We start from the raw sequence: 14,691 nt of genomic DNA on the forward strand, positions 1-14,691 counted from the left end.
ATTGCTCGTATACAGAACTATGAAGAGACATCTTTCTTTCTTCCAAAGCCAATTTTTAACCATCATTTGACTTTGATTTGCAAAGTGGTTTGACTTAAAAATTGTCAGGGTACTCAAAAGTCAAAGAAGAAGAGTTCCACTAATTGTGAAGAAAATTAATCAGCCTGCAAACTGTCTTTGAATTACAGGTCTAGGGCATCAACTAAATTAAATATAAACTAATACTATTTGTTAGCTGGGTTGTTCAGGGCACCTCACTGAATTTCTGTGTCCTTTCTTCAGGTTCAGGACCCACTTCTCCCAAGTAGTTTTATTCCAATCAATTCTCTCTTCATAGTTCAAGGTGGTGTTTTCAATCCAGTTTTCGATACAGATTGGGTTAGGTTTTGTGGTTCTGAAGCTAAACATGATCTTGAGTTTGGGTTCAGGTTTGGCAAGGCTAAAATCTTGCAAGATGAATTTCCAAGTTTATGTTTTAAATTTGCAGAATCTTATTAGATCAGCTATTCTTGTGTCATTATCCACACACAGTAGATTTGGTGAGGATATTGGACAGAGCCTCAGCTCATGTAAATTGGACTTCAGGGGTGTTTATGCCATTTTACACCCAAAAAAGAATCCAGCCCAGAGTTGCTAGATTATGGTTTATATCTAAAAAGACCAGAAGACAGATTCCTACTCAGTCAGAACCAATACCACACTAGTGAGTTATGATATGAATTCAAATCCAGACCACAAATTCAGAGTGGTTCAGAGTGGAGGTTCTGCTGTTTTAACCACATGTATCTGTTGTACACTTTACCCCCCCACTCCCACCTCACCCTCACCCTCCACCTACACCTGCCAAGATGTTATAGTTTGGAAATAATACAGCATATAATAAATTTGTTCGGAATAGATCTTTTCAAGCTTCCCAATATACAGCTGGAATACACTTGATAAGATTAAAGTAAGCTGGAGGGAAGATCAAGATCAAACTTCTTAAAATCTTGGCCATCTTGTTCCTCTGCTTTTCTATAAACATGCCATGCTTAGATTAACAGCTTTTGTAAAGCCTTGAACCACATATCAGTAAGCTTGTGCTTGAACCAAAATGAGTACAATTCCCCCCCACCTAAAATCTGATTTAAAAACAGAGCTCTGTTCACTGTGTGGGAATCAAGATTGAGACAAGGTCAGATTGGGTCTGATTTTACAAAAGGGAAATGGAATGCAGAATCAATATCACAACAAATCAGTCAAGTTCCAGAGTCAAATGTCTTAGCTAGTGACTTTCCAATACATGCATCTCTGAATATATTAAATCAATAAAACAAAACAATTCATATCCTGATGGTAACAATAAAACTTGAAAATAAATATGGGTCCCAGCAATATTGCACACTAGTTACTAGAGCAAAATGGCATTTGCAAATAGAGGTTTCTTTCTATTGTCTTGATAGGGTACAGTGCACATTTTATTGGCATATTACAGATTAAAATTACTTTTTTAAAAAATGAAAATGAATCGGTAGTCTGCAGAACATGCAGAAATTATTCTGGGCCTCGGTTCTCCATGTATAAAATGGGGATAATAATACTTCTTTTACTCCCACCCTTTGTCTTGCTGTTTAACAATTCCTGCTCAAAGAGTAAATCTCTTACTGTTCAGAGGGGTAGCCATGTTAGTCAGCACTAACAACAAGGGGTCCTTGAAGGCACCTTAGAGACTAACAAATTTATTTGGGCATAAGCTTCATGGGCTAAAACCCACTTCATCGGATGCCTGGAGTGAAAATACAGAAGCAGTATAAATATTACAGCACATGAAAAAGACAGGAGTTGCTTACCAAGTTGGGGGGCGGGGGGGTTTTCAGTACTAAAGAGGCTAATTCAATTAAGGTGGAAGTGGCCGATTCCTCAAGAGTTGATAAGAAGGGTGAATATCAAAGGAGAAAAATGACTTTGTAGGGCTAACGAGGCCAATGACAATCAAGGTGGACGTCACGATTTTCCAACAGTTGACAAGAAGGTGAGAGTATCAGCAAAGAGGAAAATTATTTTTTGTAGTGCTCTGATCTCATTTGGGGTCCTCAGGCACTACTGGAATACAAATAAATAATGACAAAAGATTACTGTTAGAGAGTCAGACCAAACCCCCCCCCCAAAAAAAACTTTATTGGAATACTATTTTTAATGTATATATTTAAAATGTATTTGGGACAAAATGAGGCTGGGCTTAATGGAGGAACAAGACATGAACAGGAATGAATGGCAATGCTGTACTGCTCCCTGTGTGTATAAAAATGCATCGGGGTGAAGAGAAGAAGAAGATTTACAACACTGAACACCTGGGTCAGGCAAAGTTTTCCCACCCAGTTCTACCAGACCTACCAGGGAGTTGAACCACTCTGACCAGGGCCGGCTCTACCGTTTTTGCCGCCCCAAGCAGGACGTCTGAACACAGAAGCTGCGGCCGAATTGCCACCGCGGCGCAGCCTGCAGACAAAAGCTGCCGCCGAATTGCCGCAGCGGCAGCCTGAGGAAAGAGGTTGCCACCCTGACAGCACATGGACTGCTGCCCCTTTCACAGTGCCACCCCAAGCACCTGCTTGGATGCTGGTGCCTGGAGCCGGCCCCTGACTCTGACTGGGTCATGCACTCTTCCACCACATCTTCCAGGGAGCCTCAGAAGGTGGGGATTGTATCGAGCCCAGTTTTCAAAGAGAGCTGTTCCTGTCCATTGTAACCCTAGGGACTGGGTCCTTGCTGTCTGGCTTCTCCATGGACAAATGTTTCTACACACACAACACACAACACACACACACACACACACACAGAATCTGGCTCCTGACTCAGAAAACCTATCAAACTCCCAAAGCAGAGACGGGAACACTGATAAACCTGATCACCTAGGAAGGGCAACCCCTCTCCCCCTGCACACCACACTTTCTACCTGCCCTCATCCACTTTGTGGAACAAGTTAAACCCCCCTTTTCATTCAGCCCTCTCAAGTATAGTCCTTCCTCTTTTCCAACCATCAGCATCCTACCTCCCACAACTCATTTTGCTCATTCTGTGGGGATCAAGATGTGATCAATAGAATACTCCTGTTTTAACTCTTAGTTTTGGTAACTGGTCAGGAGTGACAGGGCCAAAAACTGCATCTCAGCATCATAGCTGAACACTCAGTAAATCAAGGCTCCAAGAGAATTCTTCTGGGCTCCGTTTTTCAGTGCGACTCCATGTGACCTATTTGAGCTGCTGCACTAGGCAGTGTGAGGTAATCATTCTCATTAATTTTCGCAGAAATGCTCTGAGACTAAATGGTATAGCCATTAATCATAGGAAACAGCAGGTGTGGGGGATACTAAACCCCAGCAGCTTCTCCCCATAAAATCTACTTGGCTGAAGAGTTCTCCATTGTTTCCCCACTGATCTTTGTGCAGCGTGGAATTGTAGCCATAAAAACCAGAAATTCTTTTCCAAAAGAAATCTATGCACCCGTATAAACTAAGGAAGAATACAGACATAGTACTGAGCAAAGAATGAACATACCTTCTGCTTGGTGCTTTGCTTCAGGCCAATTCGGGACTGACTTCTGGACTACAAAACAAAAAGAAAGAGAGAGGGGCATCAAGACTAATGTAGTGGAGAGGGGAAAGGAGGCCGACACATACCGAGTTCAGACATCCTGGGCCCGATGATGAGAAGTGTTCAGAATCCCCAGCAGCTCTCATTGTTCTTAATAAAAGCGGCTAGATGCTAGCGCTTTGGAAAATCTGGCCAGACCTCATTCAGCCATCATTCACCCGATGGCCAAATCCAGAAATGCCTCCTTATGGGTGTATAAAGCCCAAAGGCAGCTTGAAAGTGGTGTACTAGCTGTATGACTATGCACTACCAGCACAGTCCCCGTCCAGAGGAATTCTCTATCTGCTGCTTCCATATCTCCATGGCAGGTGCCTGACACAGGAGGAAGACATGGGCAACCTGGGAAGAGGAAGGGGTGTAGCCAATGGGTTCATGCACAACACAACTACTGGCAAAAAACCTTGTATTGGGGGTAGGAGTGAGTCACTTCCTAAGTTCCTCTGTCTCCTCCCTTCAGTCCCCCGTCATAGTTGCCATATCCCTTCTGCCCAGACAGCCTGCCCAGCTGTAGTTGTGGATTCTATCCCATCCCATCTCTGACCCTCACCACCACTGCACAGATAAAAGCCCTTTCACATAATCTTTGTTACGCTCCCCAGGATTTCTCTCAGAGAGATCAAGTAATGTCTTCCCTGCATAAGGGCTGCAGGATCGGCCCTTCTCATGGATTAAAGGCTCTTGCCTAAATCTTCCCTCCTACTGCCTGTTCCACATTTAAACACAGAGGAAGTGTGGAGATACCAGGGTCATCATCAATCCTCATGCTGTTGCAATGGGATCAGATACTCAATATTTGCCCATCATGACAGGCCTCACTTTGAAGCCCCAAATGATTTTTCAGGTGACTGACACTGTTCTCAGATTTTCCTTTTAAGGAAACAATAAGTAACAGAAAATCAGGATCTGGTGAGGCAGTGGAAACAATATCTGTACCCCCTTTAACTGGTGCAAGGAAAAGCAACATCAGGAGAGTGGAATCTCAGGCACATTGCATACAACATCACTGCACATCTCAAAAAAACCAAACAAACCCACTCTAAAAATCAGGATCTGGTTTTCAGCCTCTGAGCCTTGCAGAGCTATTTGCTACTCAGTGTGTGCCATCTTGTTCTATCTTTGTGAAATAATTTATGTGTATAAATACACCAGCCCCACATTCCCCAACACTTAGCTGGGCTTTTATACTTAAAAAAAAAAGACAAAAAAAGATACCACATTAATTGGAATAAATTTTAGAGTTGGTTATAAAGTATTTATAGCCCTGGCAAATGCTGTTGAAACAAACGATGCGCCAGTAAAGAAATAAGGAGTCTGTCTCCATGTTCTTCTTTTTTATTAAGATTAAGGTGTCTGAGCCTCATTCTCGTGCCTTCCTGCAGGAAGTAAGTACCTGGCATGACTGGCATGCTGAATATTAGTTCCTGTTCTAGGTGTATTGTTTACACTTCTTGCTAGTCCTGGAGGACCTCTTGCAAAAACAAAGTCTCTTCAGACTTGATTGAACCAACCGGTAATAAAAGAAAAGCTTTAAAAAAAATACAGGCTCAGAAGGGCTCAGAGCATTGATGCTGTAATCCAATGGCTCTCAACCAGGGGTATGTGTATCCCTGGGGGTACACTGAGTTTTTCCAGGGGGTATATCAACTCATCTAGATATTTGCCTAGTTTTACAACAGACTACATACAAAACACTAGCGAAGTCACTACAAACTAAAATTGCATACAGACAATGACTTGTTTATACTGCTTTATATACTAAGCACTGACATGTAAGCGCAATATTTATATTCCAACTGATTTATTTTTAATTATATGGTAAAATGAGAACATCAGCAATTTTTCAGTAATAGTTCACTGTGACACTTCTATATTTTTGTGTCTGATTTTGTAAGCAAGTCATTTTTAAGTAAGGTGAAACTTGGGGGTACGCAAGACAAATCTGACTCCTAAAAGGAGTACAGTAGTCTGGAAAGGTTGAGAGCCACTGCTCTAATCTATAGTAACAATTTTAGACTGTTACTATCATAGGATCAAGCTCTGCCAAGTACAAGCCTACAACATCCACCGACTTCTATGGAGGTTACATGTGTACCTCCCAAGACTGAATTTCACCTTTGCTGAAATTTTCTGCATTTGGAAAAAGATGTGACACTGTCCCCACAGAATTAGGCAAAAACTTAAAGTACGTATGTTGTGTGTGTGGTTGAGAGATGGTGTTTTCATAATTACTTTTTTTTCCAAAACCAGTTGTCATTCTTTCCTTCAATACTATATAAATGTACATATAAGAACACCCCTTCCTTTCTCATTTTGGATTATGTAATGAGCTCACTGGCCATTTGTGCAAGAACCTGTGCAAGAACAATTCCACAGCTGCTAAGTATTTTTGGCCATCACCTATGTTCCAGATACACAAGACTTTGCATTTGACAGTGACAGCATCCAGGACCTGGCACTCCAAAAAATCCAGACCTCTACCATCTGTGTTACTTATATAGGCCCCAATCCTGCAAAAACTTCTGCATGTGTTTAATTTTGCACACTGCAAGTAGCTCTATTTCAGTCCTCATTTAACCAGAAACAATGTAGTAATTAGAGAGAAAGAAAGCAGCAGCAACTGCCCTAACTAGATCTGTGTGACATATTAAACACACACTTTTTTCCCCAGTGAAATGCCCCTGGTTTTTGAGTTAGTAAAAATTCCATAAAACCAGAGCAGTTTTGTAAACTGAAGGAAAATGAAAATTGATTTAATTTACGTACTAAATAGTCTTTATAAATTGCTATATTGTGTACCTGTATAGTGTTGTCTATTTTCTGCCAAGCAGTAGCAGATGTCAGACCACACCGGTTGACTTTTCATGGCAGGCGAAATCAATGGCTTGGAGTCTGGATATATTCTTAATGCATCTTTGTTTGATTACACTATATACACCAGTCTTGGAATAGAGGTGGTCACAATGGCACATAGGCAATCCTTTTTTCCAGGAATATCATAATACCAATGACCAGTTACCAGGAATTAACTCTGCCCCAAGAATTGACTCTGGTTAAGGCAGACAGCAAAAATCCTGCATCATAAAACTAACACCACAGCATTTCTTCCAACAATGAACTGAGCTTGTCAATTAAGAAATATAACTCATAAGACTATATAACAGCTCCAGTGATCCCTGCTATAATAGTATTAAGGCCAGTCAGTGGAGGATCCTTTTGGCTCCATGCACTTAATTCACTGCACACAGGAGCAAGTTTTCCATCATGTGATTTACTAGGCCTGGGAGCTGTGGTCTGGTGGATTAGACATAAAATAATAAGTCAGGAGACCTGCATTTTAATCATGGTTAGCATGCCTGACTTGTTACAGGACCTTGGTGATATAACCTCTTAGCCTCCACTTCCTCATAGTAAGACTGATAATAAGACTGATTATATTTACTTACTTCACAACTAAATAATGTTTGTAAAGTGTTATACACCATAGGATTGCTAATATTAATTCCAACAAGGGACAGAGGTGGGAATAGAACTCAAAATCTCCTGATTCCTCGCCTTACATTATATCCTAGAACCAAGCAGCTTTCAGCCATATCTAGCTCTAAGAGCTATTCCAAAATTCTCAAGTGCAAAAATAGCCTTACAGGTTTCCACATGCTTCACTTCAAATACATTTTTCAATCCCCTGAAATTGTACATGAAAATTGAAATTTTTGGAGATGAGGGCAAATAATTCTCGCATATATTTTTGTAAAAAGATTCACAAATTTTAAGCAGCTGTAATGTCTGGTACTGCTGCCACATTATTTCCTGAAGACTGGAAGTAATGTGTGCCATCACTGATTTACTCTTTGTGAAAGGGCTGCCCTTGAAGACATTTCGACAGCGTTCCACAGAGTAACTATTTATGGCTGTCCAACCCTCAAAATCTAAGTAGAAAATTAACTGAAAGGAATGTTCAGTAAGCACAGTTATCATGAGTAAATAATATACTGATAATAGTCAAGCTGTAGGTGTGTCACTTACTATGCTGTATCCATTATACCAAATCTGATAATTCTGATAAAAAAAATCTGAATGTTCACCAACCAGAAATGTAGAGTTGCATAAGTCTAATTTTTAATAAAGATAACCTCAGTAACCTGTATTGGTTCACAGAGTAGCTCATCCTGAGAGATAGGACACCAAGGGCTGGAGGCATTTGAATAGTTTAGTTTCATTGGCATATAAATTACTAGCGAGTTGAACTGCATGTATCTCTGCTAAACATCCCTCTCTGTAACATGCCACTTGCTGAAGCATGCAACCTCTTGTATCTATGAATAACTTTGTAGCAAAGGGTTGGGAGGCACTGTTCGTGCAGTATTATTTAATGATGAATTCAGTGCATGTAAAAGTCTAAGATAGGAGACTAATGTAGTCTGGATTCACACACATTTATGGATAATTAATGTCCTGGAGACTAATGCTTAGTATTCTCCAAAATCACAAAGTCTGCATGGAATATTACCTAGGAAGCCTCAAACACAGTTGCACAGGAAAGCGAACATTTGGAATTGGATAGAGAAGCCAGAAAGCGAGATAGAAGGGAACTGCAAGAGCAGAAAGCTAAGAAGGCTACGGAAAGTTGAATCAAATCAGATTCCATGTATTCCTGTACAGAAATATTGGGAAGGAGAGAGCCACAGACCCCCAGCAGCTTTCTGAGAGCATCAGCTGAAAAAGCCTGGGCTTTCTTACCCAGCTCTGCTGCAGTGAGAGTCATGGTACGGACATGAAGCCAAGATTGAAAAGCAGCAGTATCTAAATCAGACCCTCCAGACTGTACACCTGCATCAGAAATGGTGGACACATGCACCCTCTCCTCTGTAAGACAGGCAGAGGTCGTTGTCACCCATCACTTCAGTCTTGATTGTCAGCCTGCTAGCCTTTGTCCACCCCCTAATCTCTACCATACATGGAATAAAGAATTCAGCAACATCAGCTGGGCCAGTATGAAGAGATTGGGGTCTACTGAATATTGGAAAAACCACGTTGCTCTGGCAACATAAAAGGGCCTTTAAGTAGGTGGAAATGACCCTCTGAAAACTCCTGCCCAGCACACACCCCCAGCTGCTGTGGAGCTGTTGTGAGGACCCTACACCATCCCTGCTTCCAATCTCCAGCACATGAGCTAAATTGGGAGTTTGACCAGAGTAACTTGCACTGTAAGAGTCTCTGCTTGTCAGGGCCTACAGAGCACCCTGGGAACAAAGTAAATTGTTAAATGGTAAATTATAGTGTGTTCTAATTTACACAAGGGGCTAGGCAGGCCTCTTCATGGCACAAAAAGCCACCTTTGCCTCCACCCCATCCCTGCCTCCAGCACCTATAGAATGATTCCCAGCATCTGAAGAAGTCCTTTCCACAAAGTGAACAGTTTTTCCAAATGTGGCAGCAAAGTTGCCCTGTGCATTTACTACATGGCCTACGCAAACCCACACGTTTCCAACAAGAGACATGAGCACCACTGGGGAAGCCTAGCGAGTAATCAAAATTCCTTTCCTAAGCAATGAAGGGTTTCCAAAGCCCAGAGAGAGTTTAATTAAAGTTGAAAACAATTAAGGCTGCATGAAAGAACCCAGAAGCTAGTGAAGGATAACTCAACAAGAACAGTGAGGACCAAAACCATGCCTCCTCATTGTGCTGTGGGCTCTCTCTAATGGAACATTTTAATTCCCTATCCTCCCCCAGCTACTTAGGGTCAACTTTTGCCCCGAATACGTGCATGAAATTCCTATCAACTTGAATGGAAATTATGCATGCATCTCAGAAGGCAGAATTTGGGCTCAAAGCAAAGCAAAAGGCATGCTCTTGGAGATGTGTCTTCAGCAGCTGGATCCACAGTAGCCCATATGCTATTGTCCTTCTCTAGTTAGCAGGTGTTTTATTGGTTTCAGAGTAGCAGCCATGTTAGTCTGTATTCGCAAAAAGAAAAGGAGTACTTGTGGCACCTTAGAGACTAACAAATTTATTTGAGCATAAGCTTTCGTGAGCTACAGCTCACTTTATCGGATGCATTCAGAGGAAAATACAGTGGGGAGATTTATATACACACAGAGAGAACAATGGGTTTTATCATACACACTGTAAGGAGAGTCATCACTTAAGATGAGCTATTACCAGCTGGAGGCAGGGGGGTGAAGGAGGAAAACCTTTTGTGGTGATAATCAAGGTGGGCCATTTCCAGCAGTTAACAAGAACGTCTGAGGAACAGTGGGGGGTGAGGTGTGGGGGAGAAATAACATCGGGAAATAGTTTTACTTTGTGTAATAACCCATCCACTCCCAGTCTCTATTAAAGCCTAAGTTAATTGTATCCAGTTTGCAAATTAATTCCAATTCAGCAGTCTCTTGTTGGAGTCTGTTTTTGAAGTTTTTTTGTTGAAGGATAGCCACTCTCAGGTCTGTAATCGAGTGACTGGAGAGGTTGAAGTGTTCTCCAACTGGTTTTTGAATGTTATAATTCTTGACGTCTGATTTGTGTCCATTTATTTTTTATGTAGAGACTGTCCAGTTTGACCAATGTACATGGCAGAGGGGCATTGCTGGCACATGATGGCATATATCAGGTGTTTTATTATGTACTTGCTAGTAAACCTAAAAGCAAATAGTGATGGAGAACAGGGGGAGCATCCAATAGTATTGCCCATAGCATGTTGTACAGCAGGGAAGAGAGAAAAACATTCTGGAATTAATCTTCCTTGCTACAGTCTCAGTTGTTCACCCAACGCAAGGCATAAATCAGGGAATGTCCCACTAGCATCAGACATATAGAAAAGAGTAGGCTAGCAGAGTGAACATAGGTTAGGAGCTAGGAGCTTCCTACTTCAAATCCCAGCTCTGCTGTTAGCTTGTTAGTTGGGGATTGGTCCTGCTCTGAGCAGGGGGTTGGACTAGATGACCTCCTGAGGTCCCTCCAACCCTGATATTCTATGATTCTTCTGTGCCATTCCACAAGCTGTTTAACCCCTTTGCCTCAACTGTTCAACAGTAAATTGTGAAAAACAATACTTCTGCCTTCGCCAACTTCACGGGAGCATGGCGGCATCATTTAGTCATTAATGTCTGTGATCTACTTGGAAGATGAAACTACTACATAAATGCTAGACATAAAGTGGAAGACTATAGTAAATTCAAGTGTGCTCTGGACTTGCAGGACTTCTGCATTTGTAGGTATGTGCCCATCAAGGAGGAAACGTAAGCTCTTTGGGGCAGAAGCCATCTTTTTGTTCTGTGTTTGTACAGTGCCTTGCACTTAAGAATGGCCTTACTGGGTCAGACCAGAGTTCCATTTAGCTCAGTATCCTGTCTTCCAACACTGGCCAGGTGCTTCACAGGAAATGAACAGAACAGGTAATCATCAAGTGATCCATCCCCTTTTGTCCATTCCCAGCTTCTGGCAAACAGAAGTTAGGGACAACTTCAGAGCATGGTTTTGCAATCCCGCCCATCCTGGCTAATAGCTATTGATGGACCTATCCTCCATGAACTTACCTAGTTCTTTTTTGAACCCTCTTCCATTAACTTATCTAGTTCTAGTTCTTATCTAGCACAATTTGGTCCTGACCCAGGATGGGGGCTCTGAGGCACTGCCAGAATACACATCATAATACTTTTAAAAAAAAACAAAAAAACCCCACACACCCCACACAAGGAAGTGCTCCAGACGTATTCACATTGTAGCAGGAATCCTCAATGCTGTTCTTTCTGCATTTTTGTGACCTCACCCTTCCCCCACAGGACGGCTTGCACAGTGGGGATGCAGGCTAATGAGCATGACTGCACTTTTTGATGCTCTTTGAGGAAGTATTGCCTTTTCCTGAGCTATAACCATAAATAGCAATCCTGCTCCCTGTGCCCCCTTTCCCGTATTGTCGAAAGTTTAATGTATTTTAAATTATTGAAATGTCAGCTGCAGAGCGTTCCTTCCTCAGCCTCAAGACAGCAGAGACGTCTCATTGAACAGGAAACATTCAACACTTCAGATGGCTGCAATTCATTCAGATAAATCCCAGTCCAATCAAATGCAGAGTATTTTTGCTTGATAAGAATAATTAAGTGATGAGAATATAGTGATCTATCTGACTGCTGGCAGAATAAAAATCAGGAAGAATTTGTAATGAAAATATAATCCCCCCTCCCCACATCACTGAATTTCAAGTCACAATTTTTGTGGTATAAGGCTCAGGTTTTATCCATTGGTCATTGCAGTCTGTGCATACCATCCACAGGAATGAATGGGTTTTAAATTGATTGCAAGGAGGGTCCAAAATTGATCCCTGAATGTGAGACAGACACATTATCGCTGTATGACAAAGCATTTTTAAAATGACACAAGGACTGCAGAGTTCAAACAAACAATCTCCTTATTTGTATTACACAGTAGCACCCAGAGTAGCGTTTCTCAAATGCTGCCACCGTGGCTGCATGTGGCCACCAGGAGCTTTTCTTGTGGCCACGACAGCCTCCTCGGCACCGGGGGGTTGACAGCAAAGCAGTGGAGCCTCCCCCAGGGCCACCAGCAGGGACTGGGCTCTGCCCTCCTCTGGAGCCACAAACACCAGAGGAACCGGCAGCCAGTGAGTTCCCCACCTTCCTGGGGGCGGTGAGGCTCAGATTTCAGTCTGGGTAGCTGGGGGGCAGGATCATGGGTCTTTGGGTTCTGGCTCTGGACCTTAGCCACTCTGCAGCAGGTGCCGGCCCTTGGCTCATGGCCCACCCTCCCCCCATCACCCCTGGCCCCAGCTGTTTCCCAGCCACCCACCCATTCCTTCTGGCCCCTGCTGTCTCCCTACCGACCTCCCCATCCAGGGCTTAATTTGTCCCCTGGTTTGCCAGGGCTGAGTAAGTTTGCTGGGAAAATTGATATTTGTATGTTTGTTAATATCACGTTTCACAGCAGACTTACTAGCTAGCTGGGAGGCTGTGAAAAGCGATATTAACAAACATACAAATATTACTTTTCGCAGCAGCGGACTTATTAGCTATCAAGTCTTTTTTTAAAAAGCAATCAAAAAGCAAAAGAAACAAGAATGTGCAAAGCACCTTATTTGTGTTTCTATTCCATTTAGGTCCAATAAAGAATAGAGACAATTGTACATTATTGAGTCTGCAAAAAAAAAAACCACCCTACATGAATAAATTACAATGATTTGGACATGTGTATGTGCATATTAATTTGTTTTTCCTAAAGTTAATTAAAGTATTCTAGGAAAAATTGTCAGAGCGGCCACCAGCAAGAGTTGGTGGTCGTACTCTGAGGCCACCAGAAATTTTGTTGTGAGAACCCCCGACTAGAGACCCCAAATGAGACCAGGACTCATTTTACTAGGGACTGTACATATGCATAATATGAGACAACATCTGCCCTGAGATCTTATCATCTGAAGATAGCCAAAGGGTAAGATTCATAGATTCATTCATTCCAAGGCCAGAAGGGACCACTGCGATTATCGATTTAGCCCTCCAGTTTATCACAGACCAAAGAACTTCCTCAACACAATTCCTGTTTGAAATAGAGCACGTCTTTGAGAAAAAGCATCCAATCTTGATTTTAAAAATTGCCAGTGACAAAGAATCCACCATTACCCTTGGTAAATTGTTCCAATGGTTAATTACCCTCACTGTTAAAAATGTACATCTTATTTCCCATTTGAATAGATCTAGCTTCAACTTTCAGACACTAAATCATATTACACCTCTGTCTGCTAGACTGAAGAGCCCATTATCCAATATTTATTCCCCATAGAGGTACTTACAGACTGTGATCAAGTCACCCATTAACTTTCTCTTTGTTAAACTACATAGATAGACTCAAAGAATTCAATCATTTTAAGTCATGCTTTCCAATCCTTTAATCATGCTTGTGGCTCCTCTGTGAATCCTCTTCAATTTATCAACATCCTTCTTGAATCATGAGCACCAAAACTGAACACAATATTCCAACCGTGGTCACCCCTCTGCGAAACACACAGATAAACCAACTATCTACGCCTATTCAAGATTCCTGTTCGTGCATCCAAGTTAGCCCTTTTGGCCACAGTCTCACTCTTGGAGCCCGTGTTCAATTAACCATCCCTCACGACTGCCAAGTCTTTTTCAGAGTTACGGCTACCCGGGATAGAGTAACTATGGGCTACATTTTTTGTTCCTAGTTGGATCCATTTACACTTATCCATATTAGAATATATTGCTTGTTTGTGCCTCATTTACCAATCGATACACATTGCTTTGTATCAATGACCTAGCCTCTCCATTATTTAGCACTCCCCCAATTTTTGTGTCATTTGCAGATTTTATCAGTAATGATCTTATGTTTTCTTCCAGGTCATTGATAAAGAGGTTAAAAATAAGCTAGGGCAAGAACCAATCTCCATGGAACCCCACAAAAAAAACACCTGCTCAGTGACAATTCCCCATTTACTATTACATTTTGAGACCTGCTATCCAGTTTTTAATCCCTTTCACGTGTGCTTGTTGATTTTGTATTGTTCTTGTTTTTTTAATCAAAATATTGTGTCGTACCAAGTCACATGCCTTACAGAAGTCTGAGTATATTTCTTCAGCATTATTACCTTTATCAACCAAATTTCCTCAAAAACAATATCAAGTTAGTTTGACACACACACACACACACACACACACACACACACACTTACTTTGCTGGAGGGTTTCACAGATATCTACTGACAGCAAGACGATTGGTGAGACTAAGGAATTTTGAGCTTCATTCCAGGACCTCGAGGGGAGTGTGTTCTAGTGGAAACAGACTTCTCCCATTTCCCCCCATGCTTAACCACTTTCTGCCCTATCCACTCCAACTTGTTCATGTCCCACTCCTGTCACTTCCCCACCACTGGCTCCTTGGCCCAGTCCTAATCTTCTCACCTACCAGTCTCAGTCTCCATCTGTCAGGCTTCTCATCCCAGTCCCTGTTTCTTTGCCCCGCCAGACTTCATCTCCCTCTCTGGGCTCTCTCTCTAAGTCCCAATCCCCACCCGTCCCAGTCTCTCCCCCTCCC

At 42.1% G+C, this 14,691-nt stretch overlaps 1 protein-coding gene across 1 annotated transcript in view; it reads right to left on the reverse strand.

Moving 5' to 3' along the window:
- The window catches only part of RASGEF1B (RasGEF domain family member 1B), a 332,669-nt gene that overhangs the window by 259,823 nt on the left and 58,155 nt on the right, over positions 1 to 14,691 (reverse strand). The window contains exon 2 of the mRNA XM_038400502.2: positions 3,538 to 3,585. Coding sequence (XP_038256430.1) covers positions 3,538 to 3,585 — 48 coding nt within the window. The remainder of the gene's footprint in view (positions 1 to 3,537; positions 3,586 to 14,691) is intronic.

This window comes from Dermochelys coriacea, chromosome 4 (genome assembly GCF_009764565.3).
Source record: "Dermochelys coriacea isolate rDerCor1 chromosome 4, rDerCor1.pri.v4, whole genome shotgun sequence".
Classification (NCBI taxonomy): domain Eukaryota; kingdom Metazoa; phylum Chordata; order Testudines; family Dermochelyidae; genus Dermochelys; species Dermochelys coriacea.